This window comes from Lepidochelys kempii, chromosome 7 (assembly GCF_965140285.1).
Source record: "Lepidochelys kempii isolate rLepKem1 chromosome 7, rLepKem1.hap1, whole genome shotgun sequence".
NCBI classification, from domain to species: domain Eukaryota; kingdom Metazoa; phylum Chordata; order Testudines; family Cheloniidae; genus Lepidochelys; species Lepidochelys kempii.
The window spans coordinates 29,705,604-29,726,820 of NC_136386.1; the positions used below are offsets into that span (position 1 = coordinate 29,705,604).

The 21,217-nt window shown below is 56.9% G+C and overlaps 1 protein-coding gene across 2 annotated transcripts; it reads right to left on the bottom strand.

Annotated features, from left to right (window-relative positions):
* Window positions 1-1,378: 1,378 nt before the first annotated feature.
* Window positions 1,379-20,883, bottom strand: CNIH2 (cornichon family AMPA receptor auxiliary protein 2). Of its 2 annotated transcripts, XM_073351616.2 has the most exons (6): window positions 20,314-20,881; window positions 13,760-13,828; window positions 4,813-4,860; window positions 3,394-3,506; window positions 2,960-3,103; window positions 1,379-2,726 (listed from the first exon to the last, which is right to left on the bottom strand). In XM_073351616.2, exons 1-6 carry the CDS (start codon window positions 20,392-20,394, stop codon window positions 2,699-2,701), a joined length of 483 nt encoding a protein of 160 aa, XP_073207717.1. In that variant the 5' UTR covers window positions 20,395-20,881; the 3' UTR covers window positions 1,379-2,698. The 2 variants fall into 2 exon arrangements, with proteins under 2 accessions (XP_073207717.1, XP_073207718.1); XM_073351617.2 differs by lacking the exon at window positions 13,760-13,828 and having other exon boundaries at window positions 20,314-20,883.
* Window positions 20,884-21,217: the final 334 nt, after the last annotated feature.

A 21,217-nucleotide genomic window follows, 5' to 3' on the forward strand; every position in this document is an offset into this window, starting at 1 on the left:
ACTTGATAAATGGCCCAGAAAACAGCAGTTGCTGATTATTCTCCAGCGCTTCAAAGAGCTTTGCAGCCCTACAACTGCCCCAGGAGAGAATTTTACTGAGCTCATTACAGAGGGGAAACATGTCAGCGAAGAATCCTGGCTAACAGCGCCCCCCCACACACACCCCCAAACCCCAGTCCTCTCCCAGTGGAGTGACAGAGCCCTGCAGGCCTCACAGGGTCCCCCCCTCTCCGTGGCTAAGCCTCTAGCCCCCCTCCCACCAGCTGGGGAAAGAACCCAGGAATCCCTGCCCAGGTTCCAGTAGTGGGGATGTCCCTGGGCCTGGCTAGCTGGGCTGCCCCATAGGGACTGAGCTCGCTGCCTACACTGTGACTATGATCCACCGCCCCTGTCCCCCACAGCAGCCAACCCTGGGGTTGTCCCTTTGGCTCAGGCAGGAGTAACAGACCAAGCCACCGCTGAGTGACTGCTGGCCGGGCAGGTGGCTGGGGTGTGTGGGCAGTGGGGGAGTGTGTGTCCTGAAGGCTCTGTGTGAGGCTAGTTGGGGGGGGTGGGGGGGACCCTGTAAGGGGTGTTGGGGGGGGCAGGAGTTTGGTCTGGCAAGAAGGGATGAAGGGCTGAGCCCGTGAGTGTGTGCCCACTGGTGCTCAAGGGCTGCGTACGCTCCAACAGCAGTGCCTAGCCCTGGGGTGAGAGCACACATCCCATCCTGGCAGGCTTTGGGGGGTCCCTGTGGTAATGGCCACGCAGAAGCAGGGCTGCCAGCAGTCCCTTATTACACGGGACGTACGTCCCTTATACTTTCACCTCAACAAGCTCTGGAGTTGCTGAGTGCTGCAAAAAGCAGCAAGCAATGCCCCTGGCGAATGGTGGGGGGTGGGGGAGGTGCAGGGGGTGAGTACTGCTTCTTATTGCTACATGCTCCAAACTCCGATAACAACAATATCGGGCAGGCCGGGGGGGGGGGGGGCTACGAAAACAGGCCCTTAGTTTTAAACACAATGTTGGCACCCCTTGAAGGCCCTTGCGCTGTTGCAGTGCAAACCAGCTCCCCAGTGCCCTGTGGGCTGGGAGCAAAGACACGTCCCCAGGAGGCCAGGCTTGGTGGGGACAGGCTGCCCAGCACTTCACAGTCCCCCACAGCAGCAGTGCCAGAGCATCCCCCCCAGCCCCGGCAATGTGCTGCCTGCCCTTGGGAGGCAGCCAGTCAGGGGCCTGCTCAGCCCCTCTCCCGTGGCTGTGGAGCGGGGCAATGAAGCGCTGTGGCAGGGGACTGGCTTGGAGCTGGTGGCCCCGAGCATGGAAAGCGCTGCCCTGCCCTGTGGCCGGACTGGAGCCAGCGCTCCCTGAGGGCCCATTGTCCCACTTACAGACACCAGGAGGCCAATGGGGGGGCCTTTTTTTTTTTTTTGCAAGTTTTTATTTAGCCACAAAGTTGAGGATTGTTTAGCCAATGTTTCTTTCATACACAAATGTCCCGGGAAGGGGAGGGAAATGGGGAGGGGGGGGAAATGACCAAGGGGGAGCGATTTCTCCCACCCACCCCAACACCTGTAGACAGCTCTGGCACCAGGGTCCCTTTCTGTGTGGGTCTGACCCCAGATGGAGGTGCAGGGGAGGGGGGAATCCCCTCCTTCTAAAACCAGTGATTTCCTCCCCAGCACCGAGCCCAGAACAGCTCCCGACGTGAGATAATGGGGTGTTCTGCACAGAGACACCCCCCCGCATGCAGGATAACAGGTCACCCCCACACACAGGGACCCCCATCCCACTTTCTGGACTCAAGGCCCAAATTTGAGTGCACCCCAAAATCTTCCCCCCAACTTGGTAATGAGGGTTGGAGTGGGCCTGACATTTGCAGTGGGTGGAGGTGTCATTGTTCAGCCTTGAGCCCCTTCTCCTTGGGGTCTAGTTAAGGCACCCCCTGGGCCCCCAGCCCCCACTCCAGACAATAACTCCTGGTAACAAATTCAACACTACAAACACACAGAAATACCCTGCCACGCCCTGGCATGTGTGGGGTTTGGGCCTGCCCTGGGGTGGGGGGGCCAGGGGCTGTGCTCCATAGGTTGTGGGGAGATCCTGGGTGGGTTACACCCCCCTGGATTAGACGTAAATGTGTCCAACAGAATAACACCCCTAGTCCTGGGGACATCAGCCCTGACCGCCTACCCCCGCATTATAATGACACTACAGGGGAGAGGTGCCCAGTATCCAGCTCCCCTGCACCCTAAAATAGGTTTAACAGTGGGGCAGGGTGCCCCGTCCCCCTCCCTGCTCCCCAACAGACAAGCTCACAATGGGGTGTGGCAATGGGGAGTGTCACAGTTGGGGTGGGGGAGGTCGCTCCTGCCCTGGCCCCCATCTCAGAGGTGGGGAGGGTACATCTGGAAGGAGATGCTTCCCTCCTCATGGGCGCTGCAGAAATGAGGGGCAGCAGGGTTTAGTGAGTCACTCAAAACATGGGGCGGCCCTAATATGGGGATGCCCAACGTCTGATCCTGCGAGTCGTCCAGCGATGGGGCAGAGCCTCAAATCCATGGGGGCAGTGCATCACGCCCATGGGGGTGTTGGAGTTTCAGGGGCCCCCCGTGTTCCCAGCATCTCTTGCGCTCTCCTAGAAACAGCTGGTTGGGGGTAAGCCCAGGAGTCCAGGAGCAGCCACTGAGATAATTGTGAGGTCCCCCACTCAGTCCTCTTAGAAACTCACCAAAGTATAAACCATACTGGGGAGAGAAAGAAAAAGAGACACCCTGAAATGCTGCAGCATAACGGAGCTGCAGGTCAGGAGTGAGGCGCACAGTCAGCGCCAGGCACACAGACTTGCGCCCCACCCCAGAGACAGCTGTACCTGAGCATTGGGTAAGGGATCCCTGTATAAGCTCCCCATGCCCCACCCCAGAGGAGGCTGCACCTCAGCCCCGGTGAGGATTCCCCAGAGACCGTGCTGGGGCGCTACCTGTACAAGTAGTAGAAGAAGGACAGCAGATAGAAGGCTAGTTTGCACCACGACTCCTTCTGGCAGTAGTTGAGGATGTCGGCATTCATGATGGAGACAGCATCGTACATCACCTCGGACCCATCTGCCGGGCGGTGGAAGTACCTGGGGGGGCAACGAGGCCAGGGTTCAGACAGGGGCTCGTGCAAGGGGCTTCTTGTAGTACTTAGGAAAGAACCCCCCCTCCTAGCCTAGCCACGCCCGCGGCTCTGCCGGCCCCCCTGCTAGCCCCGCCATGCCCACGGCTCTGCTGGTCCCGTCCCCCCCAGCCCAGCCCTGGGCACCCCGCCCCGTGTCCTTCAATCCCAACCCTCCACCCCCAGAGGCTGCACTCCCTCCCCCCACAAGCTGTCCTCTCGAGGAGGGCTGGATCCCAGGGCGCAGAACCCACTCACCTCCAGAGGTGGTAAAAGAGCAGAGGGATGTTGAGGCCCAGGGTGACCCACTCGGCTGCACACAGGAACATGAGGCAGAAGAGCCCATGGATGGAGTATTCAGGGACCACGAGCTGGAAGAGACAGCAAGCCCTGGTCTGTGGGGAAATAGACCCCAGGAGTCCTGGCTCTAGGGTTGTCAACCCTCCAGGAATTTAAGATTAATCTGTACTTAAAGATTATGTCATGTGAGGAAACCTCCAGGAATATGCCCAACCAAAATTGGCAACCCTACCTGGCTCCCAGTGCCAGTGGTGGGTAGATGCCGCCTCAGCACACTTTGCTCCCCACAGGCACCCCATTAGTATTCCGCGGCTTGGCCGTGGCCGTGTCCTGTCCTGCCAGCAGCCAGGCATAAATAATACGGGGGGGGGGGCAGTATTCTCAGACAGGAATGCAGAGCAACACACAACAGGGAAACTGACACAAGCAACACAGCACCTCCCCAGGGGCACCAGCTCCAATCTGGCCCCAGGGCAGGGGAACTGGCTGGCTCAGGGTAGCAGGGAATAGGATATGGGGCCTTTCTTGGGGGAGGGGGCAGCTCTGATCTGGCCCTAAGGCAGGTGGGGACTGGCTGGGGGATGGGTGAGGGTTCAGGAGGGTGTGGGAAGAAGTGTCAGGGGCTGTGGGGAGAAGATGCTGGGAGCCTAGGAGGAGGAGGAGGTGCAAGAGGGGTTGGGAGCTCAGAAAGCTGTGGGGAGAGGTGGGGGGGTGGCAAAGGGAAGGAAGTGCATGAAGCCTAGGAGGGGAAGGGGTGGGAGGGGTCTTGGGGGATCAGGAAGCTATGAGGAGAGATGTTGGGGGCTTTGGGGAGGCAGTGCAGGGAGCCTAGGAGGGGAGGGGGTGTGAGCAGACAAGGCTGTGGGGAGAGCTGTGGGGGGCTGTGGGGAGGAGGTGCAGGGAGCCAAGGGGGTTGGGCGTTCAGGAGGCTGTGGGAGAAGTGGGAGGCTGTGGGGCTGAAGTCCAGGGAGCCTAGGAGGGGAGAGGGTGCGAGGAGGTGCAGGGAGCCTAGGAGGGGCAGGAGATGGGAGAGGGGTTGGGGGTTCAGGAGGCTGTGGGAAGAGGTGTGGGGGGCTGTGGGGTGGAAGTTCAGGGAGCCTACGAAGGGAAGGAGTGATGGAGCTTGGGGGTTCAGGATGCAGTGGGGAGAGGTGAGGAGGCTATAGGGAGGAGGTGCAGATGTTTGGAGAGGTGCAGGAGTTCAGGGGGCTGGAGGGTTCAGGCGCTGTCAGTTGCTCCCAGGTTGGGGGTTCAAGAACTGGTCATGCACTGTTTTGGGGACTGGGAGAGCTAAGACGTAAGGGGCAGGGATGGGGCCACATGGACGTGGGGGGACACACAGACAGTTGAGGCAGGGACAGGGACACACGGACGCACCTTTCTCAGGAGGCAGCAAATCCGCTCAATGTTTTTCAATCGCTCTCGCTGCAGGGGGAAAAGAAACAGGGAATTAGACTGAGAGTTGGCACAGGGGAGGGCTGAAAGAAGGGGGTGAGGCAGGAACAGAGAGGGGTGTTCAAGCCTGGTGGGAGGGGCTGGTAGTCAGGACTCCTGGGTTCTATACCTGGCTCTGGGATGGGAGTGGGGTTGGAATGTTAGAAATCAATGGTTATAGCCTATTTAGGAAGGATCAAGTGGGCAAAAAGGCAAGGGGTGTGTCAAATATAGCATTATGCGTGTCAGAGTCACCGACAGCTAGGAAGCAAATGAGCTACAATGCTTATAGATCAATGTCCTAACAGATAAAGCAATAGATTGGTTACTAGATGGTGTCTTCTACATGCCACCAAATCCACTAGAGAACAGGATGCCTGGCTCCTTCCACACCTGTTTTTAATGAGTAGAGGGGGCATGAACAGTGTGATCATGGGGGCTTCAATCTGAGTGACATCTGCTGGAGGCCTCCTGCTGTCAGTGCGAAAGCATCCTTGGAATTTCTATATAGTATAGATTGCAGTTATAAATGACAATTTCCTAGCTCAGAGTGTTGCATCCAACATGAGGGAATTCTATATTAGACCTCATCTGGACAGATAAAGAGGAATTGAGCACAGAACTAAAAATTTGTTGTTGCTTAGATGCAAGCGATCATGACTTGATCACATTTGTTACGTATAAACAGAATAAACCCCAAACTAGCAATATATTAACTTATGTTTAAAAGGTCTCGTTTCACAAGGCTGAAAGCTAAAAGGAACCAAATCAGCTGGGAGGCAGAATTTAATGAGAAAAATGTGAATGATAATTAGGAATTGTTTAAGAACATTTTAATAGAAGCCTAAAAAGCCACAATCAAGAAAGAACCCACCTCACTTAGAGATGAAGTGAGGGCAGTTCATTACAATAAATGAACAAGACAGATAGATACAAAAGGGAGAGAAGGGAAGTCAATAGCCATGAAGCATGAATTGGAGGATTGGGCCAAAAGAAATCTGATGAGGTTCAATAAGGATAAGTGCAGGGTTCTGCACTTAGGACGGAAGAACCCAATGCACAGCTACAGACTAGGGACTGAATGGCTAGGCAGCAGTTCTGCGGAAAAGGACCTAGGGGTGACAGTGGACGAGAAGCTGGATGTGAGCCAGCAGTGTGCCCTTGTTGCCAAGAAGGCCAATGGCATTTTGGGATGTATAAGTAGGGGCATACCGAGCAGATCGAGGGACGTGATCGTCCCCCTCTATTCGACATTGGTGAGGCCTCATCTGGAGTACTGTGTCCAGTTTTGGGCCCCACACTACAAGAAGGATGTGGATAAATTGGGGAGAGTCCAGCGAAGGGCAACAAAAATGATTAGGGGTCTGGAACACATGAGTTATGAGGAGAGGCTGAGGGAGCTGGGATTGTTTAGTCTGCAGAAGAGAAGAATGAGGGGGGATTTGATAGCTGCTTTCAACTACCTCAGAGGTAGTTCCAGAGAGGCTGGTTCTAGACTATTCTCAGTGGTGGAAGAGGACAGGACAAGGAGTAATGGTCTCAAGTTGCAGTGGGGGAGGTTTAGGTTGGATATTAGGAAAAACTTTTTCACTAGGAGGGTGGTGAAACGCTGGAATGCGTTGCCTAGGGAGGTGGTGGAATCTCCTTCCTGAGAAGTTTTTAAGGTCCGGCTTGACAAAGCCCTGGCTGGGATGATTTAATTGCGTATGGGTCCTGCTTTTGAGCAGGGGGTTGGACTAGATGACCTCCTGAGGTCCCTTCCAACCCTGCTATTCTATGATTCTATGATTCTATGAATATAAATCAGAAGCTAGGAATTGTAGAAAATTAATAAGGAAAGCAAAAGGATACAAGGAGTGATGTTTGGCCAGCAGAGTTAAGGACAATGAGAAGGAATTTTTTTCAAGAATGTTAAGAACAAAACAACATTGGTCCATTCCTAAATGGAAATGGCAAAATTGTCAATACTAATGTAGAAATGGCAGAAGTATGCAATAACTATTTGTGTTCTGTATTTGAGAGAAAGCCAGATAGAGTGTTCATATCATATGATGATGATGGCGATGAAACACTTTCTATTCCAATAGTAATTCCGGAGGATGTTAAACAGCGTCTACTAAAGTTAAGGTCAGGGCTGGCTCCAGGCACCAGAGAACCAAGCAGGCGGCAGGAGGTCGGGCTCTGGGGCAGCAATCCACCCTCGGCAGCGGCGGGAATTTGGCGGCCGCTCTGTCACAGCACATTTCGCGCTCGGCGGCAATTCGGCGGCGGGGACGCGACTCTTCTTCGGCTGCACCATCACTCCGCCTCCCCGTTCGGCGGCAAGTTTTGTTTTTTTTGCCACTTAGGACATTTCTTAATCAGCAAGGCCCTATAACTTGCATCCAAATGTATTAAAAGAGCTGACCAAGGAGCTCTCTGGACAATTAGGGTTGATTTTTCAATACGTTTTGGAGCACTGGGGAAGTTCTAGAACAGTGGTTCTCAACCAGGGGTCTGGGGCCCCCTGGGAGGGCTGCGAGCAGGTTTCTGGGGCTCCTCCAAGCAGGGCCAGCATTAGACTCGCTGGGGCCTAGATTCGCATTAGACTCGCAGGGTAGAAAGCCAAAGTCCCACTGGCTGGGGCTGAAGCCCAGGGCCGTGATCCCTGCCACCTGGGGCTGAAGCCAAAGCCTGAGCAACTTAGCTCTGCAGGGGCCCTGTGGCATGGGGCCCCAGGCAATTGCCCTGCTTGCTACCCCTAACATAGGCCCTGGCTCTTATATGCAGAAAACCAGTTGTTGTGGCACAGGTGGGCTGTGAAGTTTTTATATCATGTTGGGGGGGACGGGGAGGGGAGCTTAGAAAGAAAAAGTTTGAGAACCCCTGTTCTAGAGGACTGGGAGAACACTAATGTTGCACCAGTATTTAAACTGGGCCAAAGGATGGACCTGTGTAATTATAGGCTTGTCAGCCTGACATCAATCCCAGGCAAGACATGGGGCTGCAGATATGATGGGACTCAATTAATAAAGAATTATAGGAGTGTGATATAATTAATGCCAGTCAACGTGGGTTTATGGAAAATAGTTCCTGTCAAACTAATTTGGTATATTCTTTGATGAAATTCCAAGTTTGGTTGATAAAGGTAATAAAGCTGATGTAATATATTGAGACGTCTGTAAGGCATTTGATGTGATGCTGCATGACATTGTGATTCAAAACCTTGAACAATACAAACCCAACATGACACACATTAAATGGGGTTAAGCTGGTTAAGTGCTAGGTCGCAAAATGTAACTGTACACAGGGAATCATCACTGAATGGGAGTGTTTCTAGTGGGGTCCCGAAGGATCAGCTCTTGGCCCTACACGAGTTAACCTTTTTATCAGTGACCTGGAAGAAAACATCGAATCATCATGAAATGTTTGCAGATGACACAAAGATTGGGAGAGTAATAAATAATGAAGTTAGGTCACGGATACAGAGCGATCTGGCTTCCTGGGTAAGCTGGGCACACGCAAACAATGTGTGTTGTAATATGGGCAAATGTAAACATACACCTCTAGGAACAAAGAACACTGGCCATACTTTCAGGACAGGGAACTCTGACAAGGGCTTGGGGCTCATGGCGGCTAATCAGCTGAACACAGGCTCCCAAGTGCGATGCCGTGGCTAAAAGGGCTAATGCGAGCCTGGGGTGTGTAAACGGGAATCCCAACTAGGAGAAGGGAGGTTCTGTTACCTCCGGGTGTGGCACTGGTGTGGCCACTACTGGAATCCTGCATCCAGCTCTCGTACCACAATGCAAGAGGGATGCTGATAAATTGGAGGGCTCAGCGAAGAGCCACGAGAATGACTAAAGACTTAGAGAACATGCCTCAGAGTCAGAGGCTCCAGGAGCTCGATCTGTTTAGTTTAACAAAGAGAAGATTAAGGGGTGACTTGATCACAGGCTAGAAGTAGCTACGTGGGGAACAGAAATTGGATAATGGAGCTGCAATAGAGCAGCCGAAGGTCTAACAAGAGCCAAGGGCTGGAAGTTGAAGCTGGACAAATTCAGACTAGGGATAAGACACCTACATTTTTAACAGTGCAGGTAATTAAACGTTGGAACAATTTATCCAGGGCTGTGGTGGATTCACCATCGCTGGCAATGTTTAAATCAAAATGGGATATTTTGATAACAGATCTGCTCTATTCTAGTGCAACCAGGAGTTAATTCATGGAAGTCATATGCCCTGTGTTATATAATCATAGCAATGTAGGGCTGGAATGCACCTAACATGGTCATCTAGGCCACCCACCTGAAGGAGGCTGGACCAAATAAACCTGGCTTACCCCTGCCAGGTGTTTGTCTAACCTGTTCTTAAAAACTTCCACTGGTGGGAATTCCACTGCCTCCCCAAGTAACCTGCCCCAGCGCTTTAATTAGACACTGGAACAGGCTATACAGGAGGACAGACTAGATGATCACAATTGTCCCTTCTGGCTTTATAATCTAGGAACCTTGTGGTTAGAGCAGGGTGTGGGGGAGGAGGGGAGCCAGGACTCCTGGGTTCTATTCTCAGCTGTGGGAGGTGAATGAGGGCTTGTGGTTGGGGAGGGGAGGGTGTGTACATGGATACCCACTCTGGGAATTAGTTTTGTGTGTCGGGTTATTGCTGGAGCTGGGATCAGGGGTGGGGGTGCAAGTAGCCATGAAGACACTTCCTTGCCCTTATATAGGGCTAGGGTTTGCAGAAAGTCCAAAATGAAGGTGGAGCCCAAATCCCAGGGCCTCTGGGGCCCCACTTCCTTCCCCCCCAAGTTGTAAAGAGGATTCAGGCTCCATCATTCACATCATTGTCTGACACAATGTGTGCCCTTAGTTAGGGCTTGTACAATACGCAAGTCAAGGGTCTTGTAAGATCCTATATAAACAGTGAGACTAAGCCCTACACAAACACAGACAAGACCCCACATAAACCCCAGACATTAAGCCCTGCACAAACACAAATACTAGCCCCTACATAGACAGAGCTCAAGAGCAGTGGCTCCACTTGTGCTCCCGTGAGGGGAAAGGGAACATTTACATTTCCAGTTTCTTCAGCATAAACCCCGAAGCTAGTGGGGCCCCAAAACCAGGAGACTAGCTTTGAAATCATGTGCCATTGGGCTTGTATTTATTGGCTCAGTGCCTGTGGGGTGCCTCCAGGAGGCAGTTCCCAGCTTCTCCCCACAAGGGAGAGAAAGTTTCTGGGGGGGTTTATATATGAAAGCCACGATTCTCAGAAGATCCCAGGACTCTGGGAGCTGGGGATTTAAGGGCATGTCTACACTGCAATAAAAAACACATAGCTAGGCCATGCCATCTTACTCAGGTGGGCGAGGCTCGGGCTGAGGGGCTATGAAACTGCTGAGGCTGGAGCCTGGCCTCTGGGACCCCGTGAGGAGGGAGGGAGCCCCATGAGCCTGAGTCAGCTGACAGGGGCCAACCCGGGTGTTTGGTTGTAGCATAGACATGCCCTAAGACACCAAATGCCATGATCAAACCCTGAGACTGGGCGACAGAGACTTCAAATGGCAGCTTTTTCCAACAGAGACTCAGCCTGAGAGGATTCCAGCTCTGGAATCCTGGACACCCTGCTGGTATCCCTGTGCTGGCCCGTAGCCCCTGCTATCCGGCCCTGGGCTCCCCATACAGCTCTGTCAGAGCCCCTCAAACCCGCAGTCCCTGCTATCCAGCCCTGGGCTCCCCACACTGCTACCAACCCTGCAGAGAACAGGAAGCAACTTGAGCTTCATCTGGGGGGGCTGAAACCTCAGTGTCTCTTCCCTTTTGCCACCCAGTGAACCCCAAACCCTGGCTGGATCGATAACAGGAAAGGCAAACTTACAAGCAGGACTCACACAGCAAGGTCCCCCCACCTGCTCAACCCCTCTTGAGCACAGCCAGACCCCACAATTCACTCTGCTGTGACCCCTCCCCCCCACCTGAGCAAGGCCAGCCCCCAGAACCCATCCCCATCAATTTCCCCAGCTCCTTCTTTCCCCTCCTTCTTCACCCCCATCTCATCCCCGCCAGCCCCCAGTGGCCCCCAGATCTCAGTTCCCTTGTGGTAAATCTGGTCACCCAGCAACAGCAACGGGATGAGGGCTGGATTCTGAGCTCAGCTTCCCCCGGTCAATCAGAGCAGTGCTTACTTTGTAATGAAAGAGGTGCTGGGGCTCAAGCGATTTTTTACATTCATACCTGATGCAGCAAGCCCAGAGGTGCTGGGGCTCGGCACTGCCAAGCCCAGAGGTGCTGGGGCTCAGCCCTGGCACAAATTAAGCACTGATCCAGAGTCAGCAAGTGCAATTGGGCTAGGGACAGATTCTGAGCTGAGAGCCTGAGTAAATCCAAAGTCACCATCTGCCTGCGATGGAGTGTGGGCCAGAGTCTGATGTTGGTTACCTGGGATAAATCCAGAGTCACCCCTGACTGCACTGACATCAGGGCCGGATTCTGGTGTCAGCTCCCACAGAGCATATTCAGAGTCACCCCTGACTGCACTTGGGGTCAGAGCCGGATTCTGGTGTCAGCTCCCACAGGTTGTATCCAGAGTTACCCCTGACTGCACTGGGGTCGGGGCCAGATTCTGGTGTCAGCTCCCACAAGGTATATCCGGAGTCACCCCTGGCTGCACTGGGGTTGGGCCTGGATTCTGGTATCAGATATGAAATGAGGTTACTCCAGTACTGAAATGTTAATGAATAGAATTTGGGTGAGAGTGGGGTCTAGGATTGGAGCAGGAGGGCTGGGAGCCAGGACTTCTGGGTTCTATTTCCCTTTCTCATCCCTACTCATTGCATGACCCTGATTCAGTTCCTCCCCCATCTGTGCCTCAGTTTCCCATCAGTCAGGCAGATGCTGTGTGCGAGCAGGGAGGTGGTTGACTCCAGGGCTCTGGGCTGCACAGACAGGGAGCACTCTGCCCTATGAGGAGTTATTCCTTCACCTGGCCCATCTGTCCCCTCCACTGTGCCTAACCTGGGCAGAGTCAATCCCAGCAACCTCGGGGGCCCCAAGCCAGGGACTGCAGCTGGGGCCATCGCTCCCACTCCATTTCCCTAAATATAAACAGCTCTGTGTGACCTGAATTCCTCTCCCAGCAACTCTGTTACTGCAGCCGACACACAGGCAGCAGTCAGGGCTCGCCACCCACCAGGACACCTGGGTTCTATCCCCCACTCCTGGAAGGGAGGGGAGGGTCTAGTGCAGTGGTTCACAACTTTTGGGGGCTCAGGACCCCTTTGTAAAAGTTTATGGCCTGTCGCGACTCAGTAAATAGTCTGGGGGGGCGGAGGCCTTGGGGGGGGTTTCGGTCAGCTCCTGCCCTCAGGACGAGGTTGGGCACTGCATGGCACTCACCCCACAGCAGCAGCTCCTGTGCTGGCTTGGGTAGTGCCAGGCATCGCAACCTCTGGCGGTTGCGGCGTGGCTCAGGTTTGGCCCCGCCCACCTGATTGGACCAAATGTGTGTGGGTGGAGTTGTGACCTGGCTCATGGGGTTACAGGGCCGCCACTCACTCAGATTTGGCCTGTCTGGGTGGCTGGGCCAAACCTGAGGGGTGCTGGGACTGCAGAAGTTGCAGTGCGTGGAGCAGGGAGAGCCCAGCCAGCCCCATGGGCTAGGAGCTGCCACGTGACCCTTTGAAACATTCCGCCAACCAATTTTGGGTCCCACCCCCTGGGAAATGCTGGTGTAAGGGGTTTGAGCAGGAGAGAGAGGGAGAGTCAGGACTCCTTGGTTTTATCCCTGGCTCTGGGGTGGGAGTGGGGTTTTTTCCTCAGGTCTGCTACTGACTCACTGTGACCCATAGCAAGCCCCTTCCCCTCTCGAGGCCCCAGGGTGCTATTCCGCCCCTGCAAACCCTGAGGGGCACTGTTCCCTCTGCTCTGTGCGTGTTCACACAGATCCTAAACCCCACGCACACGGTGAAACACCGTGCACACAAAAATTTGCACAGAAGAAATTTTTTGCACACACGGCCTGTGAAAAATTAGAGGGAACATTGCTGGTGGGGAGGGGCAGTTTTAGTGATTGTCAGCAGCACCTTTAATTACAGCTCCTCGACCCCCACGCCTGAGCACAGTCAGCTCCCAGAACCCACCCGCACCTTGACCCCCATCTGAATGGTTGCTGCTGGGATAGCAGGGGGTTGGGACTGAAGAGTATCAGCTGAGCATGGAGGGAACAGGATCCAGGGCTGCTGCAGGTCAGGACTGAGGGGCATCGGCAGAGCTGAGCGCAAGCCCAGGGGTGGGCTAGCGGGGGGATTGGGGACTGGGATGGAGGGGACCCAGCACTGATGCAGCTGGATCAAACTAGACAAAGAGAGATGAAAAAGCAACAAGCAGTGGGGTTGGACCAGGGGTGTGATGAGGAGAGAAGGAGGGGGTGGGGTACTGGGGTAGAAAAGGAAGAGGGGTGAGGGGATGGGAGGGGGTGGTTTGGTGCAGAGCCTTGGAAGCCTGTTGAAATCCCAGCCCCAGAGTAGTGTTGACACCCCCCCAGAGGACCAGCCCCAGGGGCTGATGGGAACTTTGGGACCTTCCGAAAAAACATTTGAGTGACACAAACTTCAGCGCAGCACAGCCAGCGAGAGCGAACCCAGGAGTCCTGCCAGCCCCCCAGCTCTAACTCACTAGACTCCCCTCCCCTCCCTGAGCTTGGATAGAACCCAGGAGTCTGGGAGCCCTGCACCCTTCATGGCACTGTCACTCATTCATGGCAGAGGACGGTTGAGTGGACACCACATTTAAGAAATATAGGAATGACATGGGCGACATGGGGGGGGGGCATGGCAGTGGGTGAGGGGGAGGGTCAGACACAGACGGACACAGAGACAGACACACCTCTCCCATCACATCTATTGACTTACTGCCCTTGCCGGGTTCCCCTGGTCAATGGGACTCTTGAAGTCTGTGTGCAGCTCGTCAAAGGCGATGATCTGTGGGGGGAGCAGGGTCAGAGACAGCTGCAGAGAGAGACAGATACTCCCGGCCCAGCCCTGGAACACGGCTGAGTCTGGGGTGGGACATGGGGGCAGTGTATCCAGGGATCTCTTACCCAGTGCTGAGATGCAGCTGCCTCTGGGGTGGGGTGCAGGGGTTGTTTATACAGGGATCCATCCCCCCGACCTTCCCATGGGGGCTCCCCCATTCATTGAGGGAAGGGTAGGGAGTTCCCAGGAGGGTCGCCCCGGGGGAAGCAGGCGAGGGGGGGTCACACAAGCCCATGGTGGGGCTGCCTGAGGACATGATCACCTAGGCAGTGTCTGGCCCAACCCACACAATCTTATTTACGTATGCAAATCAGACCCCATCCTGCCAATTTGCACGGGGTGACCCCAACTGAGGGCTGATAAAGCCAGAGAGGAGCATCTGCAGTGCCACCCACTGGGGCACCCAGCCGGACCCCCTCACACACACATACACGTTCTCAGCTCCCCATTCTGTCACCCTTCCTCTCTAGCCCTTCTAGAGAATGGGACATGGGGCTTTCCCTTCTATGGCGCGCTGGCTCCAATCCAGCCCCAGGGCCAGGGGACTGGCTGGTTTGTGGATACAGGAGGTGGGAAGGAACAGACGGACCCTACTGCTAACAGTCACTGCTTGATAAACTCCCCAGAAGTGATCAAGCGGACAGGAATTCACCAGTCTCTGCTGCTTTGCACTTCCATATCAATAATAAAAATATCAAGGATCAGAGCAGGAGTCTGGCTCCCAGCCCCTCCCTGTTCTAACCACTAGCCCCTACTCCCCTGACAGAGCTGGGATGGAACCTGGAGTCCTGGCTTCCAGCCCCCTGAACTCATCTGCCCCCTGAAAGCCTGGATCCATCCTCCCCCAAGCGTTACCAGGGAAGTTAGCTCCCAGCAGGATGTGGAGAGACCCAGCTTCCCTGGGGGGTCCTGTTTCCTCCCCCGACTCCACATGGCTTTTCCTGGGCTCCTGCCAGCACAGCCGGCTCCGGAACAGCCAGCCCCGGAGCCCCAGCCAAATGGGGTGACTCAGCCACTGCCTCCCCATCCTCCGGGGGCTGGGAGAGATCCGGTGTGAGACAGTGGGGGGCTGGAGGAGCCCCCAGCCTGGATCAGAGCCGATACCCCCCGGCCTTCCCAAATGGAGATGTTTCTGTCACTAGCCTGAGCTCAGTCCTGTTGCCGTGGTCTCCAGCAGGTGTGTCTGGGGGATTCCCTTCCCCCTTCCAGAGCCCCTGCTTGTGAGTTTGCCCCCTCCCCCCACATTAAGCATGTCCAGGTCCATCACACTCAGGCCCACTTACCAGCACCCAGAGCCTCCTGGCTCCCTGGCATGTGCCCCAGCCCCAGCTACTCCCGTCACCAGTTTCTGGGCTCTCAGAGCAGAGACTCATCAAGGTGATGGGCTGAGACACACAATTCTGCTCTGCTGGTTCCCCCAATCCTGACCCTCAGCCCCCTGCTAGCCCAGCCCTGGGATCCCCTGACCCCCACAGCTCTGATGGTGCCCCCAACCCAACCCAGAGCCCCCTGCTAACCCAGCCCTGGGCTCTCCCCCACCCCCACAACTCTGATGGTGCCCCCCAACCCAGCCCAGAGCCCACTGCTAACCCAGCCCTGGGCTCTCCTCCACCCCCACAACTCTGATGGTGCCCCCCAACCCAGCCCAGAGCCCACTGCTAACCCAGCCCTGGGCTCTCCTCCACCCCCACAACTCTGATGGTGCCCCCCAACCCAGCCCAGAGCCCACTGCTAACCCAGCCCTGGGCTCCTCTCCAGCCACAGTCAGATCTGAGCTGCACTTGGTACCTGTCAAAGCAACAATGAGGACTACAGGCGCCTGTCGGGGTTGCTTAGCAACCCTCACACGTGGCTTCTGTGCCTGGCAGGGGAGGGATTCTGCTTCAGCATCCTCCCCCCATAATCGGAGCCCTAGGAACAGCCTGCAAGGCCAGCTGGGGGAGCAGGGAGCCAGGGATGGGGTAACGAGGTGGCTGGCTGGACCATTTAGCTGCTGCTCTCTGTGGCTGGGTGCCTGCCCCACACAGAATGAAGCTGAGATCCCACAAATTCACTGCACATACCAGGCCCTAGACAGGGTCCAACACTCCAGCTTGTGCTGGGACAGACATAATTTTGTGACAGGCACAGTGTGGGAGATTAGGGGTCAGTGTGTGCTGGGGGTGGGGGTGGGAAGGTGGTAAACCCAGGGCTGGAATAGCAGGGGATTGGGATTGAGGGGCACCAGCAGAACAGGAGGGCTGGGGGTCAGGATTGAGGGGCACCGGCAGAGCTGGGGGGCTGTGGGTCAGGATTGAGGGGCACTGGCAGAGCTGGGGGGGCTGCAGGTCAGGATTGAGGTACACTGGCTTTGCACGGCTACAAACTCCATCCCCTCCATTTCCCCCACGCCCAGCACCTGCCCAGAACTGGAGGGAGAGAAACCAGAGTGTGACCCACCCACCATTGGCCGCCTGAGAGCCGGTCACGGGGCAACAGGATGGTTTCCAGCAGGGGGGGAGTGCGCGGGACGAACTTTCCCTGCTGCTCCGAGGGGTCAGGCACCTTGATTCCCAATCGCCTGAGTCCCCCCGATCGCCTGGGTCCCTGATCCCAGTCACCTGGGTTCTGAGCCTGGGGAAGGGCAGGATCAGGGGACATCCAGAGCAATTCACTCCTTCTATTGAGAGAGGAGCCCTGGCTGGGGGAGCTCCCCCCCCAAAGGTGCTGGAACTAGGGGTGCGGGGGTGCTGCCGCACCCCCTAACTTGAAGTGGCTTCCATTCTATCGAGGGTTTACAATTTGGTTCAATGACTCTCAGCACCCCCACTATACAAATTGTTCCAGCACTCCTGCCCCTCCCTCCACACAAGGATCCCCCAGGACTCTGCCTCGAGTCCGGGAAACTATTCAGCCTCTGGGCTCCCCGGTGGCAAGAGGGCTGCTTACTGCTGGGGGGGGGGTGGGAATTACAGGGGGGCACCATCTCTGCTAGGAGCTTGGTTGAGGAGACCCAGCAAAGCAATGTGCAGACACATATGGGCTCTCCCATGCAGCCAAGCCCCTGCAGGGGCCAGGCCCTGACAGGGGAGTGGGGGCCCCAGGGCTGGGGCTCAGGACACCTGGGTTCTGTTCCTGGCTCCCCTGCAGATTCCCTGCATACCACTGTGCAAGCTGTTTGACCCCCTTGCCTCAGTTTACCCTCCACTGCTGGGTGGGGAGGGGAATCTATGGTTCCCAAGGGCTCAAGTGGGGGCAGCGAGGGAATGGGGCAGGGCCCCCCTCAGCACTCAAAGTATTATGGGATGTGCCGCATGTTCAGGGAGGAAAGGTCACTTATCTGTGGGGTGCTGGAGTTCAATGCAAACCCCTGACCCCCAGCAGAGAAAGGAAGGAGGGCACCACAGTGAGCTCCCCCTCAGCACACCTCTGAGGGATACTGGGCTGGATGGGCCATTGTGTGGCCCTGGGGCAGAGCACAGAAGGGTGTTAATGGCCGGGGCGGGGGGGGGGGCCGGGCAGTGACCAGTGCTTAATTTGTAATGAAAGAGGTGCTGGGGCTCAACAATTCCTTTCCATCTGTAACTGATGCAGCAAGCCCAGGGTGCCGGGTTCAGCCCTGGCACAAATTAAGCACTGGCAGTGACACAACTTCACTGTCAGGACCCCTGGGGGGTTAGATACAGGGGCCAGCAAGGCACAGAGCAGCCCCTATCTCCATCCCCACAGCCGCCTGGGACAGCTGCTCCCAGGGCTCAACCCCGGCCACATCCCGCCCTAAAGCCTCCACCGCTGTGCTGCAGGGTGGGCCTCAATAGGGGGCGCTGTGCTGCAGGGAGCAGAGCAGGGGGCTCAAGAGGGGGCACTCCCTCCTCGCAGTCATTACTGACCCCACTGTGGTGCTGCGACGCGAGGAGCGGGGCAGGACAGGGGGCGCTGCAGGGAGCAGAGGGGGGGGCTCCGCAGGGGGCGCTGTAGTGCAGGGAGCGGGGGGGGGGCTCCGCAGGGGGCGCTGTACTGCAGGGCGCAGAGTGAGGGGGGGCTCCGCAGGGGGCGCTGTAGTGCAGGGAGCGGGGGGGGCTCCGCAGGGGGCGCTGTACTGCAGGGCGCAGAGTGAGGGGGGGCTCCGCAGGGGGCGCTGTAGTGCAGGGAGCGGGGCAGGACAAAATCCTTACATGTCAGGGGCTCTGTTCACACTCTGTTTGGTACATTCCCTTTTGCTTCTGACTGGAGCTGAAATTTTTCCTCGGACTGTTTCTTAATAAAAATGCCATTTCTGGCCAAACGCGACGGGCCTGTTTGCACGTTTTTGGAATGAAAAGGTTTGGCAGTGGGTTTTGAAATGACTTTTCAGAACGAAATTCATCGTTTTTATATAGAAAACCATTAAAAGTTGGAAAAGGTTGAAATGGGAACCAGACGCTTCCATTAACCCCAAATGCCTGGGGGAGGTGGGGGGGGGGGTCGTTTCCTTTTGTGGGAAATTTCCAAATATTTTGCTTCTGTTCCAGGAAAAAATGTTGAATTTGTGGAATTTGCCATGAAATGGGAAATGCAGCTCACACCCAGCCCTACTCCTGTGTCCTCCTAGGGCACTCTTCAGACAGACAGGATTCTGCTTCACTTTCTGTCCTAAACTGTTGTGTGACACTGTCCTGTTATCACACACACACACACCCTGCCCCCCTGAGGTGGCTGCAGTTCAGTGCCAGGCAAGGGATCCCTGTATAAACAGCCCCTGTGCCCCACCCCAGAGGTGGCTGCATCTCAGCACCAGGGGAGGAAATAGCTGACAGCCTGCAGCTCCCAGACCCACCTGGATCGTTGCTGCCAGGGACAGACCCCTCTGGCCAGGGGTCAGGAGTGGTCCCTGTTTCAAATGCATCCTATGCCCCAAACACAGCTGGGGCCCCTCACTCCTGTAGCCCCCTGCTATCCCAGCCCTGGGCTTCCCCCACCCCACAGCCCTGCTGGTGCCCCGCACTCCCAACACCCACAACCATATTTTCATCCCTGACTATTGCAAAGATCATTGCTCCAGACAGCTGTGGTTGGAGCCCTCCCATGACAGGGGCAAGTGCCAAAGCAGTTGGGCACTCTGGGGGTGGGGGGTGGGCAAGGAGGGGGATGACACAGCTGTGCTGTGATGCCCATGGGGAGGGGGCAGGGATGAGGAGGCAGTAATCTGGGATACAGGAGAGACAGGCCCAGGCTGTCTATGCAGTGGAAAGCCAAGCCAGACCCGTGTCCGTGTGGGGGAGCCCAGGCTGGGATAGCAGGGGGCTGCGGATGGGGATTGAGGGGCACCGAGGCAAGGGTAGGAGGGGGAGCTGCAAGGCAGGGCTGAGGGGCACTGGCGGAGCTGGGGGTGCAGGGCTAGGAAGGGGAGCGATGGGGAGACCTCCCGCCCAGAACCAGAGGAGTTAAACCCACCACCCTGTTATTGATACCCAGAGCCCATCTTGTAAACAGATGTAGTTCCCATGGCAACCAGCGCCGGGTTCCCTAGCTACGGCTGAGAGAGAAGGGGGGCTACATCGCGGGGAGCCCGGGATATGCAGCAGCCGTGGAACAAACGGGGGGGGGCGATCCAGCGGAGGGCAATTTGGGGGATCCACGGGGGATCTGGCTGGGGGCAGGAGGGATCCTGCACGGGAGGGGGTTGGGACTGGGAGAGAGGGATCGGGCTGCGGAGGGGAGGGTGTTTGGGGAAGATCCGACCGGGAGGGGGGTGGGAGGCAGTTGGGGAGACCCGGGGGAGCTGGGACACAGTGGGGAGCCACGACGGGGGTGGGGCTAGGGGTTCTGGGGGCAGCGCAGGCAGGCCCCCCCCCCAACCCTGGGTTTCTTAGCTACGTCGGCTCCATATCAGCACCAGCATCGCGCACACACACACACACACAGAGACACACACACACACACACACACTGACGGGAGCCCCGGTCCGGCCCAACGCCTCCCAGCAGCCCGGTCTGGGGAGCAACCCCCAAACTGGTACCGGGCAGCCAGGGCGCAGGGCCAAGGGGCTGGTGAGAAGGGGAGCCGAGCGATGGGAACTGGGGCTGGTGCGGTGTCGGGGTGATGGGGGCAGGGGGCGACGGGGGGCAGAGCGGAACTCTCGGTCTCTCTTTCATTGCAGAATTATTCACGGTTCTTGCTATTCTTGAAAGCGGAGACTCAGGCAAAGCCTGTCAGCCAGGGACCGAGAGACGCGGGGGCGGGGGGAGCAAGTAGCTAGACAAGCCCGAACCCCAGAAACGGGGCAGCATGAACGGGGTGGATCCCCCCCGCCCCCGGCCCGATCTCCGGGGGGCCTGGCTGGCAGAGGAGGCGGCCTGACAGGGACACGGGCAGCCTCCCAGCACGCCCATCCCGCAGCCCGGATCCCCCCATCCCGACCCCCCCCCAGCACCGAACCCCCATCCCGATCCCCACCCTCCACCCGCACTCACATGCCAGATGACGAAGAAGATGAGCGAGGCGCACAGCACCAGGGTGAGCATGTAGCAGAAGGCGGCGAAGGTGAACGCCATGGTGCCAGGACGCCTGGGTCCCTCCGAGCCCGTCCGGCGTGGGGTCTCAGCCCGTGCGGCCGCCCATGAGCTCGGGGCGCCGCCGTGGGGAATCGGGCGGACCCGCCCGCCTAGGAGCGCTGCGGAGCCCGGGGCCCCATGGCTCGGGGACCCGCCTCAGTTCCGCTCAGCTCCCTGCTCCGGTTCTCGACCGGCTCCGCCGCGACTGCCAACCCCGGCCCCGCTCGCAACCAGCCGGGAGGAGGAGCCGGGGCGCAAGCGCAACCGCGTGTGAGTGTGGCAGAGAGAGGGGTGTGAGTGTGAGACAGGGAGGGGGGAGTGGGAGTGGGAGTGGGTGGGGTGAGTGTGAGGGGCTATGAGCGTGAGACAGGGAGGGCGTGAGCCAGAGACAATGGATGGTGTGCATGGGTGAGACACGGAGGTGTAGTGTGTGTGAGACAGGGAGAGGTGAGTGTGTAAGAGACAGACGGGGGGGTGAGACAGGGAGGGGGTGAGACAAGGAGGGGGTGAGTGTATGAGACTCGGAGGGGGTGAGTGACAGGGAGGGGGTGAGTGTGTGAGACAGGGATGGATGTGAGTATGAGTGAGATGGGGGTGTGAGACAGAGGGGGTGAGACAGGGAGATTGGTGAGGGTGTAAGACAGGGATAGGTGTGAGTATGAGGGGGTCGGAGTGTGAGACAGGAAGGGTATAAAACAGACAATGGATAGTGTGTATGGGTGAGACGGAGGTGTAGTCTGTGTGAGACAGGGAGGGGTCTCTGAGTGTGACAAAGGGTTTGAGGCAGAGACAATGACAGTGGTGTGTGAAACACAGAGCGAGG

Excerpts from the sequence above, each read along its gene's own strand:
- CNIH2 (XM_073351616.2), bottom strand. The coding sequence starts at position 20,394 with ATGGCGTTCACCTTCGCCGCCTTCTGCTACATGCTCACCCTGGTGCTG. Across the intron at positions 3,104-3,393 it reads CTCTTTTACCACCTCTGGAG|GTACTTCCACCGCCCGGCAG; the intron begins GTGAGTGGGTTC and ends TTGCCCCCCCAG. Across the intron at positions 2,727-2,959 it reads TTCTTCTACTACTTGTACAG|TATGGTTTATACTTTGGTGA; the intron begins GTAGCGCCCCAG and ends TTCTCTCCCCAG.